The 13,453-nt window shown below is 32.4% G+C and overlaps 2 protein-coding genes across 4 annotated transcripts in view; both read right to left on the bottom strand.

The window, feature by feature from the left end:
* Window positions 1-2,282: 2,282 nt before the first annotated feature.
* On the bottom strand, window positions 2,283-7,495 carry LOC115241364 (tubulin polyglutamylase TTLL13-like). Of its 2 annotated transcripts, none has more exons than XM_029817081.1 (13): window positions 6,976-7,495; window positions 6,592-6,673; window positions 6,235-6,525; window positions 5,536-5,692; window positions 5,197-5,297; window positions 4,886-5,014; window positions 4,580-4,805; window positions 4,327-4,520; window positions 3,981-4,215; window positions 3,556-3,690; window positions 2,936-3,295; window positions 2,741-2,780; window positions 2,283-2,660 (listed from the first exon to the last, which is right to left on the bottom strand). In XM_029817081.1, the coding sequence occupies exons 1-13, from the start codon at window positions 7,244-7,246 to the stop codon at window positions 2,470-2,472; spliced, it is 2,412 nt and encodes an 803-aa protein (XP_029672941.1). In that variant the 5' UTR covers window positions 7,247-7,495; the 3' UTR covers window positions 2,283-2,469. The 2 variants fall into 2 exon arrangements, with proteins under 2 accessions (XP_029672941.1, XP_029672942.1); XM_029817082.1 differs by having other exon boundaries at window positions 4,327-4,508.
* Window positions 7,496-8,237: 742 nt separating this feature from the next.
* Window positions 8,238-13,453, bottom strand: part of LOC115241365 (D-aspartate oxidase) — a 6,992-nt gene continuing 1,776 nt past the window's right edge. Inside the window, exons 1-8 of one of the 2 annotated variants that reach the window (XM_029817083.1) lie at window positions 11,190-11,592; window positions 10,438-10,666; window positions 9,793-10,005; window positions 9,375-9,600; window positions 9,035-9,102; window positions 8,842-8,959; window positions 8,656-8,757; window positions 8,238-8,493 (exon numbers count right to left, since the gene is read on the bottom strand). In XM_029817083.1, the coding sequence (XP_029672943.1) occupies window positions 8,377-8,493; window positions 8,656-8,757; window positions 8,842-8,959; window positions 9,035-9,102; window positions 9,375-9,600; window positions 9,793-10,005; window positions 10,438-10,622 (1,029 nt within the window). In that variant the 5' untranslated portion in view covers window positions 10,623-10,666; window positions 11,190-11,592 and the 3' untranslated portion in view covers window positions 8,238-8,376. Of the gene's footprint in view, window positions 8,494-8,655; window positions 8,758-8,841; window positions 8,960-9,034; window positions 9,103-9,374; window positions 9,601-9,792; window positions 10,006-10,437; window positions 10,667-11,189; window positions 11,593-13,453 lie in introns of those variants that run through there. The other variant, XM_029817084.1, reaches the window with a different exon arrangement.

Genomic DNA, 13,453 nt, shown 5'->3' with positions numbered 1-13,453 from the left:
CTAGATAGATAGATAGATAGATAGAATTTAATGCCTGTGTTAAACGGAGATTCAATTTGACGAACAACAGAAATTGTATCGAAGTAACTAGTATCTGTACTTTATCTTGATCATGTTAATTAAAAATTTATTTTTGGTCTAAAATTATTAAATTTAATTTTCAGATTAAAAAGCTCTTAATATAAAATTAAGTAATACAATTAAATAATTGTAATTATATTATTTAATTAATTATTTAATTAATATTAAATAATTATTCGCGCGCGCAGTCTCCGTATAATTCATGCTTTAAGCTTATTTTACTATGATCATTTTTAACATACACAATACATATGCGTATCACATATGAGTGACATACAGGATCCTATAATTACATAATGCTCATATTAGTATTACAACGAATAGAATACCATCTTCACATATCTTCTTTCTATATTTTCTCGTATGGGGAAGAACGTCACACTAAAACCTGTTAACATTGCTTTTATTACGAAAGTTAAAAAATGCAGGGGATTAAACGAATTACAAACTCTTATACAAATAACAGCCATTGTCAATGACTAAGGCAGCGGAGGAAATCGTTTTGTAGTACAAATCAATGAGCTGTAATTTAAGTGATAATGTCTAATCTTTCACAGAATTAAATTATAAATGATATAATTTTAAACATTTGCTACATGTTTATTCATGACACACAGAGCATGTGTTTCAATATATACTTTTTAATAATTTATAATCCTTTGTTTGGTAATAATAATTAAATGTTTGACAATAGCTTAACTCCCCCTTGTAAAATCTGTTCGAGACAAATGCATTTTGTATATGTCCAATTATTTGTCTTATTGCACTTTTTTTAAATATAGTTACCTTTATTTTCAGTGGAAATATATATGTATATACCGAAACATGGTGACTTTTCAACATAGATGGAAATATTTCGCATGAATATATATATATTTACGGTACTTGAGTTCTCTTTTTATAAGCGCAATATATAAGGTATCATAAATGTATATCTATTGACTTTATGTACATAAGCCTTTCTATATCTAAGACTTAATATGGTGGGAATCAAATCTATGAGACGCGCAAATATTCGCCGCAACCACAGTGGTTTTTATGTAAATAATATATATCACGTTAAAAAAAAAAGAAAAAAAAAGATTCACCGATTGTAATGTGTTGGATGTATTTCGCACTTTAAATCTTGTTCTTACAATGACTCAATATTGAAGGTGTAATTTACAGTCGAAGGAACGACCGACGTTGCATCGCTACGTGCGTGGATTCTGCAAAGTTATACTGCCATTATTTTACGCGGTGTGTTTTATAAACGGGGATAAAAAAATTGTAACTTGAGAAAAAGTCCTATCGCGCGCGATTTAGAAATTTAAGGAACAGGGCAATGTGCTCTTTCTTATCGTTGCCAATTCGGCGCACCGCTTTGCATCACAGTATTATTTTATATAATGATTATATTATTATGCTCCACCGGAAGAGTAGGACTTTGGATTCTCAATTACGTCGTAACACGTGCGAAACACGTCTATTACGGGCACAATGCGTATTGATTGCAATATAGAATGATAAGACTAAACGAGAAAAGAAGCTACAGAAAGCATAGTGGTGAAACGCAGCGATGAAACGATATGGACGCAATATCACGAACGAGGCAAAACCCAGCACGCGACAAAAATTGTTCATAGATTATTTTTTATCTCTCTCATGTGAATACAGAATATATATATCAGCAATAAAAATTGTTATACATATTATAGAGTGGCGTACGTATGTGATCATTTTACATACGTAGCGCACGTAACTCCCACACTTAAGCGACGTGTACATGTTCACTCATATCTATTGTACATATTTATATGGCACTTTAAATAACAAATCGATACATTGTTGATTTTTATATTACTGTTCTCTACCTTGAAATAGCATTCGCTTACACACCGAAATATGTGTCTTAAGATTTGTGTTGGACTTTCGGATATTATACAAACCACACAATTTATTTCTTTTTTCCACTAAAATATATATATTTAATTTAAAATTATTTTTCTCAATATATTTTTTACGAATCTTATTGTTACTAATTTTCATTTACGTGATCAGTGTTAACCAATTTAATGATAAGAAGATCATATCGTGTCGCTTTAAAATAATTGCCTATATTTTTTCAACCATAGTTTTATATTAATTGCTTTTATATTTTTCATAAAGGTAATTTTTTTCTTATATTGTTATAATGTCTGCTTTTTTTATTTTCTTTCTTATTTTTTTCCACACAAAAATCTATTTTATCTTTTTTATCTGTTAGGTTTCAATGTCGATTCTAGAATAACTTTGTTATAATTGTATTTTATATAATATTATAATTATATATTTTTAGAAAAAGTTAATATCTCTCACAAGAAAAAGTATATAGAATCGTAATAGATACAAACATAAATGTATGGCTTACTATAATTTCGATGAATAGGAGGCTTCTCTTTTCTTCAGTGTATGTAACCGCACGGTATTTGACAATGTTCGAGCAATTTGAGCTTTTGTTACACGACTCCTATTAGTAGAATTCATATCCTCCATCCACAATTTTTGCGGTATTTTTGGACGAACATAAACAAGCGCTTCATTACAAGTTATCCACAAGGCTAAATTAAAATGTAACATTTTTAGATACATATAAAAAGTTAGATACAAAATATAATAGTATAATTATCGATACGTTTACTTTTGTTTGAATTGTTGAATTCGCGTCCCTCCATCTTTTGCTAAAAAAAAAGATGCCTATATTTTATATATTTCTTAAACATTACATTTCTGTTTCACTTTAATTATTAAGATGTAAAAGACTAAAATTCATCTAAATCTGAATCTTGATTCGTTTTTTTAAAGAGTAAATTTTGGTTCATAAAAATATAATTACATTATTCCCTTTCAGAGAGCATTGTATGCATTGGTCCGTGGTTAGTTGCGTGGCATGTGTACAGTTATTTTGGTGACAATGGCGACGTTGGTGCGCAGAGGAAGAACACGTGCTATCATTCGTGTTCGCGTGTTGCCCAAGTCTGCCGTATAATCCGTACTTTCTTTCATCAGCAGGTCGTAACGTGCCATTCTTCTTCATCGCCATGTATATCTGCTCTAGCATACCATAACTCTTGATGAGAAAATCCCTCTGCGCGAGGGCTGTTATTCGCTCCCTCTCCTCGGATTCCGATATGATTTCAGGCTCGAAGGAATACAACGTGTTGGTAGCAGATCCCTGTGCGTCCTGTTTATTGATCTGCGAAAAAGCGAGAAGATATAATATGCTTGCTCATTTCTTGCTTCTTTCCTTAGATGAAGGAGGACCTTCCGTCCTATTCAACAGTGGCCTTTTTTATTTTCCACTGACTGTGAGACGTCATATTTTAATAAGAGATAATTATTTTCTTTCTAATTTTTGCCAACAGTTTCTTCGCGCGAAGATATAAAATAACGAAGAAGCATTCCTTTATGCAGATGGCAGTTAAACCGAATGAATTAATTGTTTCAAATACTCACATTTTTCCTTGGTAGCACGCCTGCAGATTTGCTCTTCTCTTGGAATTTCTTTGATGCATTCGAACTTTCAGAGCCTAATTTCTGCTCGCTCCATTTCCTGACTATTCGTTTGCGTTCTTCCTCCTTCGCTTTCAGCTGAAACGTGATGAAATTAAAACTAGACCGATGAATAATAGATATGGCAAGTTGTTTTATTCATGCCAGCGTGTCTCTTACATTGCAAAAGTTTTATAATGTTAGAAAATTGATTTAATTATTCGGATGTATATAAATTTTTATGATGTACATTATTCTTATGACATATATCATAATTTGCTTTTTGTGTGAATTATTATATGATGTCAATTTTTATATTAATGTAACTCTTATAAACTTCATCCGTTGATTTTAGAAGATCAAATTATAAAATGAGAGGAAATTTTTACTTCGTTTTCTTCCCTCTCTATTCTCGACGCTTCCTCTCGCGCTCTCGATGCCACCGTATCTTGGAAAACGGAAAGCGTATTCTGCGTGAAGAAAGGCTGGTACTTATCCTCGCTAAGACACGGATAAATTCTTCGAAAATTGCCCATATGGTCGTCTTCCCACTGAAACTGTCTCTGCATATAATTGTTCTCGTTCCTCACAGATTTCGTCGAAGCTGTCGTATCATTAGTTTGACTGCACATCGTATGCAACATTTTGATTTATTATAACATCAGATTTTTATTACACTGGATGCAGTTTATAAGTATAAATTGTATTATACTCTCTCTAATACTGAATTTCTACCTGAGATCTTTTCCATTTATGCCTTGAAGAAGTCGCTCCCTGATTCGCTTTTTGTCTTCTTCTATTATTTTTTTCTTGTCGCATTGTTGCAGGTTTAATATATCAAAGGTATCCATCAACAACCCTTCCTTTACGTCTTTATCTATTTGTGCATCTGTATGAAAGCTTGGCGAGTGATTTACCTGATAGATGTACTAAATGTAGAAGATATGCTTAATAATGTTTCCCTTACATAATATTCTTAAAGGATTACCTCGAGAAGGTAAGGTTTAAGTCTCCAGTCGAGTAAAATGTCGAATCCCAGCAACTCGAAGCACGCATAAGTTTTATCGTGCATCGGAAAGCACGCATGATAATTGTGTTTTAATACGGGATACGCGGCGACTAAGGTTTTTATTATAATTCCATCGATCTTACCCCATAAAACATCCACGTCGATATCTTTCGCTTTTAGCCATTTATTAAATGTCGATATCTTTCTGTAAAATGCAATTTGTTATTCTGTCAACTCGCATTTTATCATACATATTATTGATTCTACAGATTGGAATATACGAACCTTTTACTGCCAATCTCATCATCAATAACATACATCCGGCTGTGCTTGTTAACGGAATAATTTGTCAAATGCATGAACATGTTAGAAATATTTTGACCGGTCGGTTCCTTGTACTTGCTCGTCGCAAATCTGAAAGTGTAATATTTCTCACTTTTTATAGTATGTCGAATGTAACGTGGGAAATAAATATATATTAAATTAATACACACTAGCAAATATATATTTGCTAGTATAATTTTAAACAGTTACTAATAAAATATACACCTCTTGTAACATTAATTTCTCAACATTTTTTTTAAGACACGTCTTACCTCGCGAGTCCTTCGTTGTACACGTAGATCCTGAGAGGATCGCAGGACGTAATTAATGCGTAAATACGTAGATCAAATTTGTATCCGTCTATTAAGAAAGGCTAAGGACGTAGTAAGAAAAAGGGCTGTATGCATTATACTTGCTTTGCACTGCAAAACTGTGAAGTTTTTAATTACATCTACGACTGCACATATTCGTCGGAAAGAAATCTGAACGAATTTCAGACAGTAAAAAAAACGTAGAAAAATTTTTCTTAATTTGAAAAAGAGCTAGTTAAATTCTGTCAACAAGTTTTTGTCGACTTTTTTACTGTATGAAAAAAAATTGATTGTTCGTACCCTTGCGATGTACACTTGACAGATCAAACGTTCGCTTGGTTTGATGTCCTTCAAGTGTTTCGTTAGGTAAATACCGCGTCCTTGGCAGCCCATATCCGGTTTAACGATAAAGGTTTTTGATTTCCGCGTCTTAGCATAAGCCATTGCGTCGCCATGACTGGAATCCGAAATCTAAAGTTTCCGATTTGCTTACATGCTCACACATCGACATTTGGAAAATATTGATTATTCTTTATCGCCGTAATGGCAAACTCCTTCGGAATTTACGATCGGGAACCCGAGAGCAGTCTCTTTCATTCGGAGAAGCAAAACATAATTATTCATGCTTGTAAAATAGATAAGAAAGGACTTTCGATCGATAGAGAGCCGCATTCTTTGTTCTGATACGTGAGACCGATTCGTAGAATTGCAATATGATATTTTACCTCGTTAATCCTAACTATCGCTACTGAAGAAATATGCTTTCATTTAAGCTATTGTGTTTCAATTAGATAGTGAAAGTGAGATATATAAAACAGCCGTACAATTATCAGTTATTTAAAGAATATCTTGTTTTTGTTAATATGATTGATATATAAATATTTTATAAAGAATTTTTTTTTTTTTTTTTTTAATAAGATATACATAATGAGATAACATTTTTATCAACTAAAGCAATATTATCAATGTGGAATAATATTAACAAATGCATCATCTTACTCCGCGGGAAAGCACCAAGTTTTCGGGAAAAAGTTATAGTCCTTCGGGAACAGCTTCTGCATACGATTGAGATTACGAGCGAGAAGATCCTTCCTACATATCTCTGTCATTCCGGGAAAATGATTTACTCTCTGAAATCTCTTCATGTCCTTGGCACGCTCCACGCTGATGCTCAAATCGGTCCAATAAAGATCCCAGCTGCTGTCCTCCGTAACTTCTCTCATCCCGAATCGCGCAGCCACCCGTCTAACCACGGTGTATTTGCAGTTCGTCGTGCAGATTGTTAAAAATCTATTTGGTTAAATCGAAAGGACATTTTTGATTCTCGCGCGAGAAGTGTAATTCTTTTCGACATACCTCCGCTTTCTCTTCTTGGTTTTTGACGTTTCTTCCACGTTTTCTGTAAGCTGCTCTGAATCGTTTTTCTCATGCAATGCGTCTATATTGAACAAATTTTATTTATAAGTCTTATGAAATAATAATGTGGCAAACTTGCAAGATTTAAAGTATATTCAGTAAATCATATTCAAAGTATATTTTTCATATTTTTTAAAGTTATAATATTAAATTTAAAAAATGATGTTTACAATAACTAAATCACTAAATCAGCGAAGAAGTTTCTGAATTTCTTATTATATTTATGAATTTGATATTATTACGTATCTAGATATTTTTTATTAAAGCGTAATTTCAAATTTCTCTTCTTATATGATTTTGTTAAGTTTAGAATTGAATGGATACCTGTGTTATTGTCTTTGTCTGTGGTAATTTTCCAATGATATAGCTCGGAATCATGCTTGGTAACACCTATTCTGTCGTTTGCAAGCGATAGAACGTTCGGGGAATTGTCGGGAACGAGGTATTTTCGATCTTTAAATACAGATTTGCAGGATCGCCCTTCGAAGCCGCTATTGGATTCGACACCGTCTGTCACACCAGCGTTTCTGGAATTATCGTCTTTGGAATCGCGTGATATCATCAATGAGTACTTATCGCTAAATTCGATGATCATGGCCGCTGCTCTTTTCCATTATTCGATTATTTCAATCGCACTGTCAACGCGCGCGCGATGTCACAATCAATTATCTACGCGTCGAGCTCAATTCGTACTTAATCCCTTTCACATTTACATTTATCACGCAGAGACGCAATAAATCGCTAATCGATACGTTGCTTATATGTTATATCGATTGGTGCTTAAATCATTGATAAATTTTTTGGCAAAGCCACATACTTCTAATATATAGAATAACATATAAAATAATATACACAGACTTCTATTATATATTATATATAGAGGTCTGTGGGAAAAGCTTCTTTTATAAATCTGCCACTATTTGCTATGACATATATGTTTTATTTTTTTTATATTGGTTATTATTTTCGTAATTCAATATCGATAATATTATCCTAGTAGATATTTAAATAGTGTACGTACCTGTCAATATTAACAATTTTCAAATATTGGAGATTTTAATTTTAACGATGATAATTCGTTAACGAATAAAAGTTCACAACCGATATAGATCGCACTGCGACTAGAGAAATACGCGTCGTGGACGTTCTAGCTTTACGCGACTACTGCGGCACGGTCGACATGTAAGGCATCTCGGTAGTTAGTTTGGTGCTTTAATTGCACAGTTTGACGACCATATTTAGAATTGTACAGTTACGAAGTAATCACGACATGAAACTTTAAATAGGCTCGTGCGCCTTGCGCAGATCGAACTCATGCGCGCGCGTTTACGCTTGTGCTTCTTGACGTTTAATTACATTTTTTGACTTTTTGCCGTTGTTATACAAAACAGATAGGTCTAAAATAAAAGTTACAAAAATATTGATCTAGTGTTAAATAGATTTGGATAATGCGGATAAAGAAAGATAGAAGACAGTAATATTTATTCATCGAATTCAATGTATATGTATAGAAGAAGAGATTATAAAAGTTTATCTAAATTTGATCAAAATTGTTTCATTAAAATCTTGCATCTAGAAAAATAAGATAAAGATAATAAAAATGTAATATTTTGAATAATACAATCCTTGGAATCGTATGAGAAGAAAAGATTGAGCAAGGTTGAGTGTCGCGATCGTGTGCGAGTAAAAATGTATGAATAAAAAGTTTGTTCTGTCCCTGGAGAGTTACAGTTTGGAGTTTAATTCTTGTACTTTTAAATTTCTTATCATTTCCACGACGTCAGTGGCACACCCCCAGCACAGCGTCACGCCACTTCCGCCGTGGCCGTAATTGTGTATCACCTGAAGTATAAAACACGAAATGAGCATTATAAGAAGCGACTCGTAGACTGCAATGCTTATCATAATGATTCGTATTAAAATTCATATTAAATTTATAATAAATTCGATATTACTCGTGATACGACATAGCTAACATAGCAATAATATTTTATGGCGATATACCTTAATTTCTTTTCCCGTAGGCGAGTTGAGGGTTTCACATTCCAAACGAACTCGCGGTCGTCCTGGTCGAAGGCCTACCCATGCGCGAATTATTTGACAGGCCTGTGACAAAAATCATCAAAGTGAGAGAATCATTCGAGAATTACGAGTTTTCCATAGTTGAATTTACGTAGGATAACTTAGTACTTTTAGAGATGGCATCATGCGGCAACATCCGTCGTAAATGTTTTTAGAATCTTCTTCCCTTGCAGAACAATCGATATCACCTTCTTGATGCGTACCGCCCAGTACAACACTGTTGATACTATAAGCAGAGATATTAGGGAGAAATAAATGTCATTGCCAATAACTACGGATTATTAATGCTTGATTTACTTACTTAGGAATAATGTAATTGCAAGAATCGTCGTCCACTAGAAAACAGTGCATTGTCCAAGGTGCTTTTACCTTAAACAAATCTTTCTACATTAGTTTTCTCACTTGCAACACATTCGACAAGGTAACAAAACAACAAAATATTTTCAAAACAATATATTACATTTTACGATAGAAAGAAATAATATTTCTAATAGAAAAAAAGAGATTAGTGCTTAAAAAAGATTAACTCTAAATAAAATATATAAACGAATCACGATTACTATCATAACTTTAATATACTATAATTGTAAATCTGATTGTAAAAAAGATTTATGCCACGATATAAATTGGAAGACGATTACCCTATACACCTGACCTCTGATAGATGTCATCGTTTTATCCGCGACAAGCTCTCGTGCACCAAGCCCGCTGCAATTTATTATTAAATCGTATCCTTCCTCGGCTAATTCGTGCAACGTTTTAATATTTCTTTTTTCTATTTTTCCACCCAAAGCGATGAACCTTTCCATGAGCCACGGCAGTAGCAGAACCGGCTCAACAGTGTAAGTTATAAAATGCCAACCTTGTCTGAAATTATTAGCTTAAAATCTCGGAAAGCTCTCAAATAAAAGAATAGTAACAAGAATAGTAATAATAATTAAAACAAAAATTAAGTAATTTGTTTTGGCACAAATATAAAGATTCTAATAATAATAATTCAATTTTAAACTATATGATAATTTGATTTTAAAATATTGTATAATAACGATAAAAACATACTTATAATTAGACTTATGTTCTTCATTCAAGCGTTGTAATTTTTCGTCAGTAATTTTCTGGAACCCGTAAACAAGTTTTGCCCAATTTATATTAATGTTGGCCTCGCAATCGCTAGTAATACGAGTTACAGGTATCAAAGAAACACCCGTTTTTGATGATAATCCAGCTTTCCACAATTGTTCGAACCATTGATGCGTGCAGCCAGCCCATCGACTAATAATACCGTATGTGATTATTATTGTAAAATATTTATTAATTATTAAAAATACAGTTTGATTTTTAAACTTCTCCATTTACATCTATCTTTGTCTACTAAAATTGTGCAATTTCACTTACGGTATTTTCCGCAGATACAAAAGAATATATATTTTTTTAAATGGAATCAGTGATTATCACTGATAAGCAGTGGTTTCAGTTATAATTATAGCATTGTAAACAGTGAAATTTCACTGAAAAGATTTAGTTAATAGTTAGTGATTGATTTTTCATTGAAATCTTACTGTCATAATCAGTGGAATATAAGACGGAGAGAAGCAAAGTATATTTTCATTAAAAATCGGTGAAATATTCTCTGATCTTTGCTGTAATATTGTCACTGTTTTAATCAGTGATATTTTCACGGATTCATTTTAAGAGAATAATCACGTTATATTGTCGACAGGTGTATCGCCGAGAAGGTAAGGACCCCATAGGCCGGCACTTCCGTCACCAGTGGTGTCAGGCGAGAATGCGTCGGCAATGATCTTTACGTTGTAACTCGGAAAAGCATCTTTCACCGCGAATGCGCTCGTTACTCCTATTACACCAGCACCCACGATTGCCACGCGCATCTTTTTCTTCACTGATGTTTACAAGTATCGTTTTTCTACAAAGACTGAATTACGGATGTAATTTAAGATTGCAATGCGTCGGAAATCTCTGTTATCAGAAATAAATATATCTTATATTGCTACACAATAAATATCAATGTTTATTTCCGATAACAGAGATTATCGATAAGTCAGAGCCATCTTTACTTATAAATGTACTAAACGCTAGATAGAGATTTCGCAAATTCAAAGATCTTTAACAAATCATATTATCGTGGAAAATAATAATAAACTTTGCATTAAATATAAAAAAAATAAAAAATCGTTTTTTAAATATAACGTAACATCCATAGAGAATATATATGTAAATTTTTAGAAGATATTTATAATCTACAAAATTAATGGCATAGTTTTTTTATGTGTAATATATTACATTATAATTTAATAATTAATACTTTTTTATTACACATATTTAATTAAATACGTTTTTTGATTTTTTACTTATTTAAATATACAATATATTTAAATATTTATAATTACACTTATTTAAATACGTAATTTAATAAATGTTGAAAATTTTTTACTTACTAAAGTTGAAACCACTTTTAACTCTTGCTTTTTTATCGCATCTCCTTAAATATTCACATGAGAAACACGATTCTTTTGTAATATAAAATAAAAAAATGTCGCGAGAATGAAGTTAATTGCGAGGCACTCGCGCGTCACCCGGCTTTGTTCTCGGCAAATTCTTCGCGCAAATTACCGTTGCAGTTTACAATTTATGCATATTGACAGCGCGTAATAATAAACGTAACGAGGTCGCGGGAATCGATAACCTCGGTGAAAGAATGTTTCTTCAATGCTGCGTGCAAATTGACGATCCCTCGGTACGAGAGGACGGATTATTAAATGACACTACGAACGATGGCACGCTCTTCGTAATTATGACGATAATAACTTGCTAAGTTTGCAAGTAAAATGCAAGTGCTCCTCCCCTGACGACAATCTTACAAATGCTGAGGATGGATTATAAAGTATCCACTATGAAATTCTGCTTTTAAATTCTCTCCTCGTAGCTCAGTACACATTTACGACGTCACATATTCCTAGCATAATGCCCAATAATGACACGGCTGAGTTATGCTGGAATATGGGAGCCGCAAAAATCAAATGTAAAAAAATCTTCTTGTTTGATCAACAACAACAGATGATTTCATCGTACCGTACTGTTAATAAACAGAGCATAATACTTCTAACGATACTTTGCAAAGTTCTTATACTCTGTTTACCGAAAGCACAGCGCGCACATTTTGCAATAAAAATGTCATATCACTATAGGGCGTCGTTGAACACTGTCGGATATTATATTTAATCCGAAATATAAGTTTGATAGTTATTTTAGTTGCGAATATCTTTTCGCAAAAGGAGATACACACTTGTTTTACAAATTGTCAAGTCAATTAGTGTAATTATAACATTTGAGGAAATGTAATAACGCAATGTCTTTTATGATGTATTTGACAGCCATTATATTTCTAATTCAATACAAAAATCTAAGTCATAAATTTTTTTACTTTCTAATTTATTTATTTTATTATTTTTTATTTCATGTATATTGTATGTTGTATATAATATTTATTATTTATAACTTTTTAGGATTTTATAACTCTATTAATGTATTCAGCACAACTCACAGAAATATTTTAGTGTCATAGTTATATTTCAAAAGTTATACGTCACAAATGTCCAGATTTTAAAATATATTATTTTCATGGATTTGGAATTTAATTATCGTGTCTTATGCATCCTAGATGATTACAAAAGTATCGGTCACTTCGCGAAAAACATTACTCGGTCTTTGTTATTCACATCCGTTTTAGCAGGGGAGCAATTATTTCGATCTATCATTTCGCGGCTCGATCTCGACACTGAATTCAAGGTGCCAAGTATCGTCGTTTCTTAAGACGACTAACTGAAGTGCCCGATCCACGATATGGAGTATTTATTTACCGTATACGAAACTGCCCTAGACATAATATAGCCCGGAAATGCGATAAAGGGTATTAGTGACAGCACACAGGACTTGGCGCACAAACCGTTCTTCCTGATGCGTTTAACATCCGATACAAGTTTTTTGTTATTTCACGTTATTATCTTTTACATTATTGCAAAATTTTATTACTTTATTTTACTTTTATTTGTCTGAGAGAGAGAGAGAGAGAGAGAGAGAGAGAGAGAGAGAGAGAGAGAGAGATTTTAAACCATTTTTCTTTATTATATATCTATACTTTTCATACATTTTTTTTTTATAAAAACATTTCTTACTTTTTATTATTTTTTTACGTTTCGATTTTTACGATAGCAATCTTTGTTTTTATTAAGGATATATGTGTCATATGTCAGAACATTGACAAAAGTATGAAAATTTCGTAGACTGTTCTACTATTTCTTTTGAGTATCTATGCAAAACCTGAGCACAATTCTCTTAACGGTTTGGAAATTATTTAAAAGTTTTTGTCATAAAATACGAAAAATATTAATTGCAACTATTATCTTTTATGAAGATGTTTAAAACGATATTATTTTATGATACACATAATTCTTTTTATAATTCAGATTTATTTATTTGATTTCCCAAATAGTATAAACATAAGAAATATGTTTTTTTTTTTAATTTGGACAACTTTTTGCTACTCTATTGTACAACCAAAACATCCTTAAAAAGGATATATCGTATCACGAAGAGCGATCGTCTATAGTATAAGTATCGGATAATAAGAGCATCTTTCACGCAACTTCTTAGAAATTGCCTGCAATTTGCATCGGGCACGTTCATCATGCGTGTTATGTTT

Source organism: Formica exsecta, unplaced genomic scaffold, assembly GCF_003651465.1.
Source record: "Formica exsecta isolate Colony F162 unplaced genomic scaffold, ASM365146v1 scaffold48, whole genome shotgun sequence".
NCBI lineage: Eukaryota > Metazoa > Arthropoda > Insecta > Hymenoptera > Formicidae > Formica > Formica exsecta.
The sequence above is the reverse complement of the archived record's forward strand: the minus strand, read 5'-3'. Positions and strand labels throughout refer to the sequence as shown.

Excerpts from the sequence above, each read along its gene's own strand:
- LOC115241364 (XM_029817081.1), bottom strand. The coding sequence starts at position 7,246 with ATGATCATCGAATTTAGCGATAAGTACTCATTGATGATATCACGCGAT. Across the intron at positions 4,216-4,326 it reads ATAAATGGAAAAGATCTCAG|TCAAACTAATGATACGACAG; the intron begins GTAGAAATTCAG and ends TACGATGTGCAG. Across the intron at positions 2,781-2,935 it reads GCTCTCTGAAAGGGAATAAT|CAAAAGATGGAGGGACGCGA; the intron begins GTAATTATATTT and ends CTTTTTTTTTAG.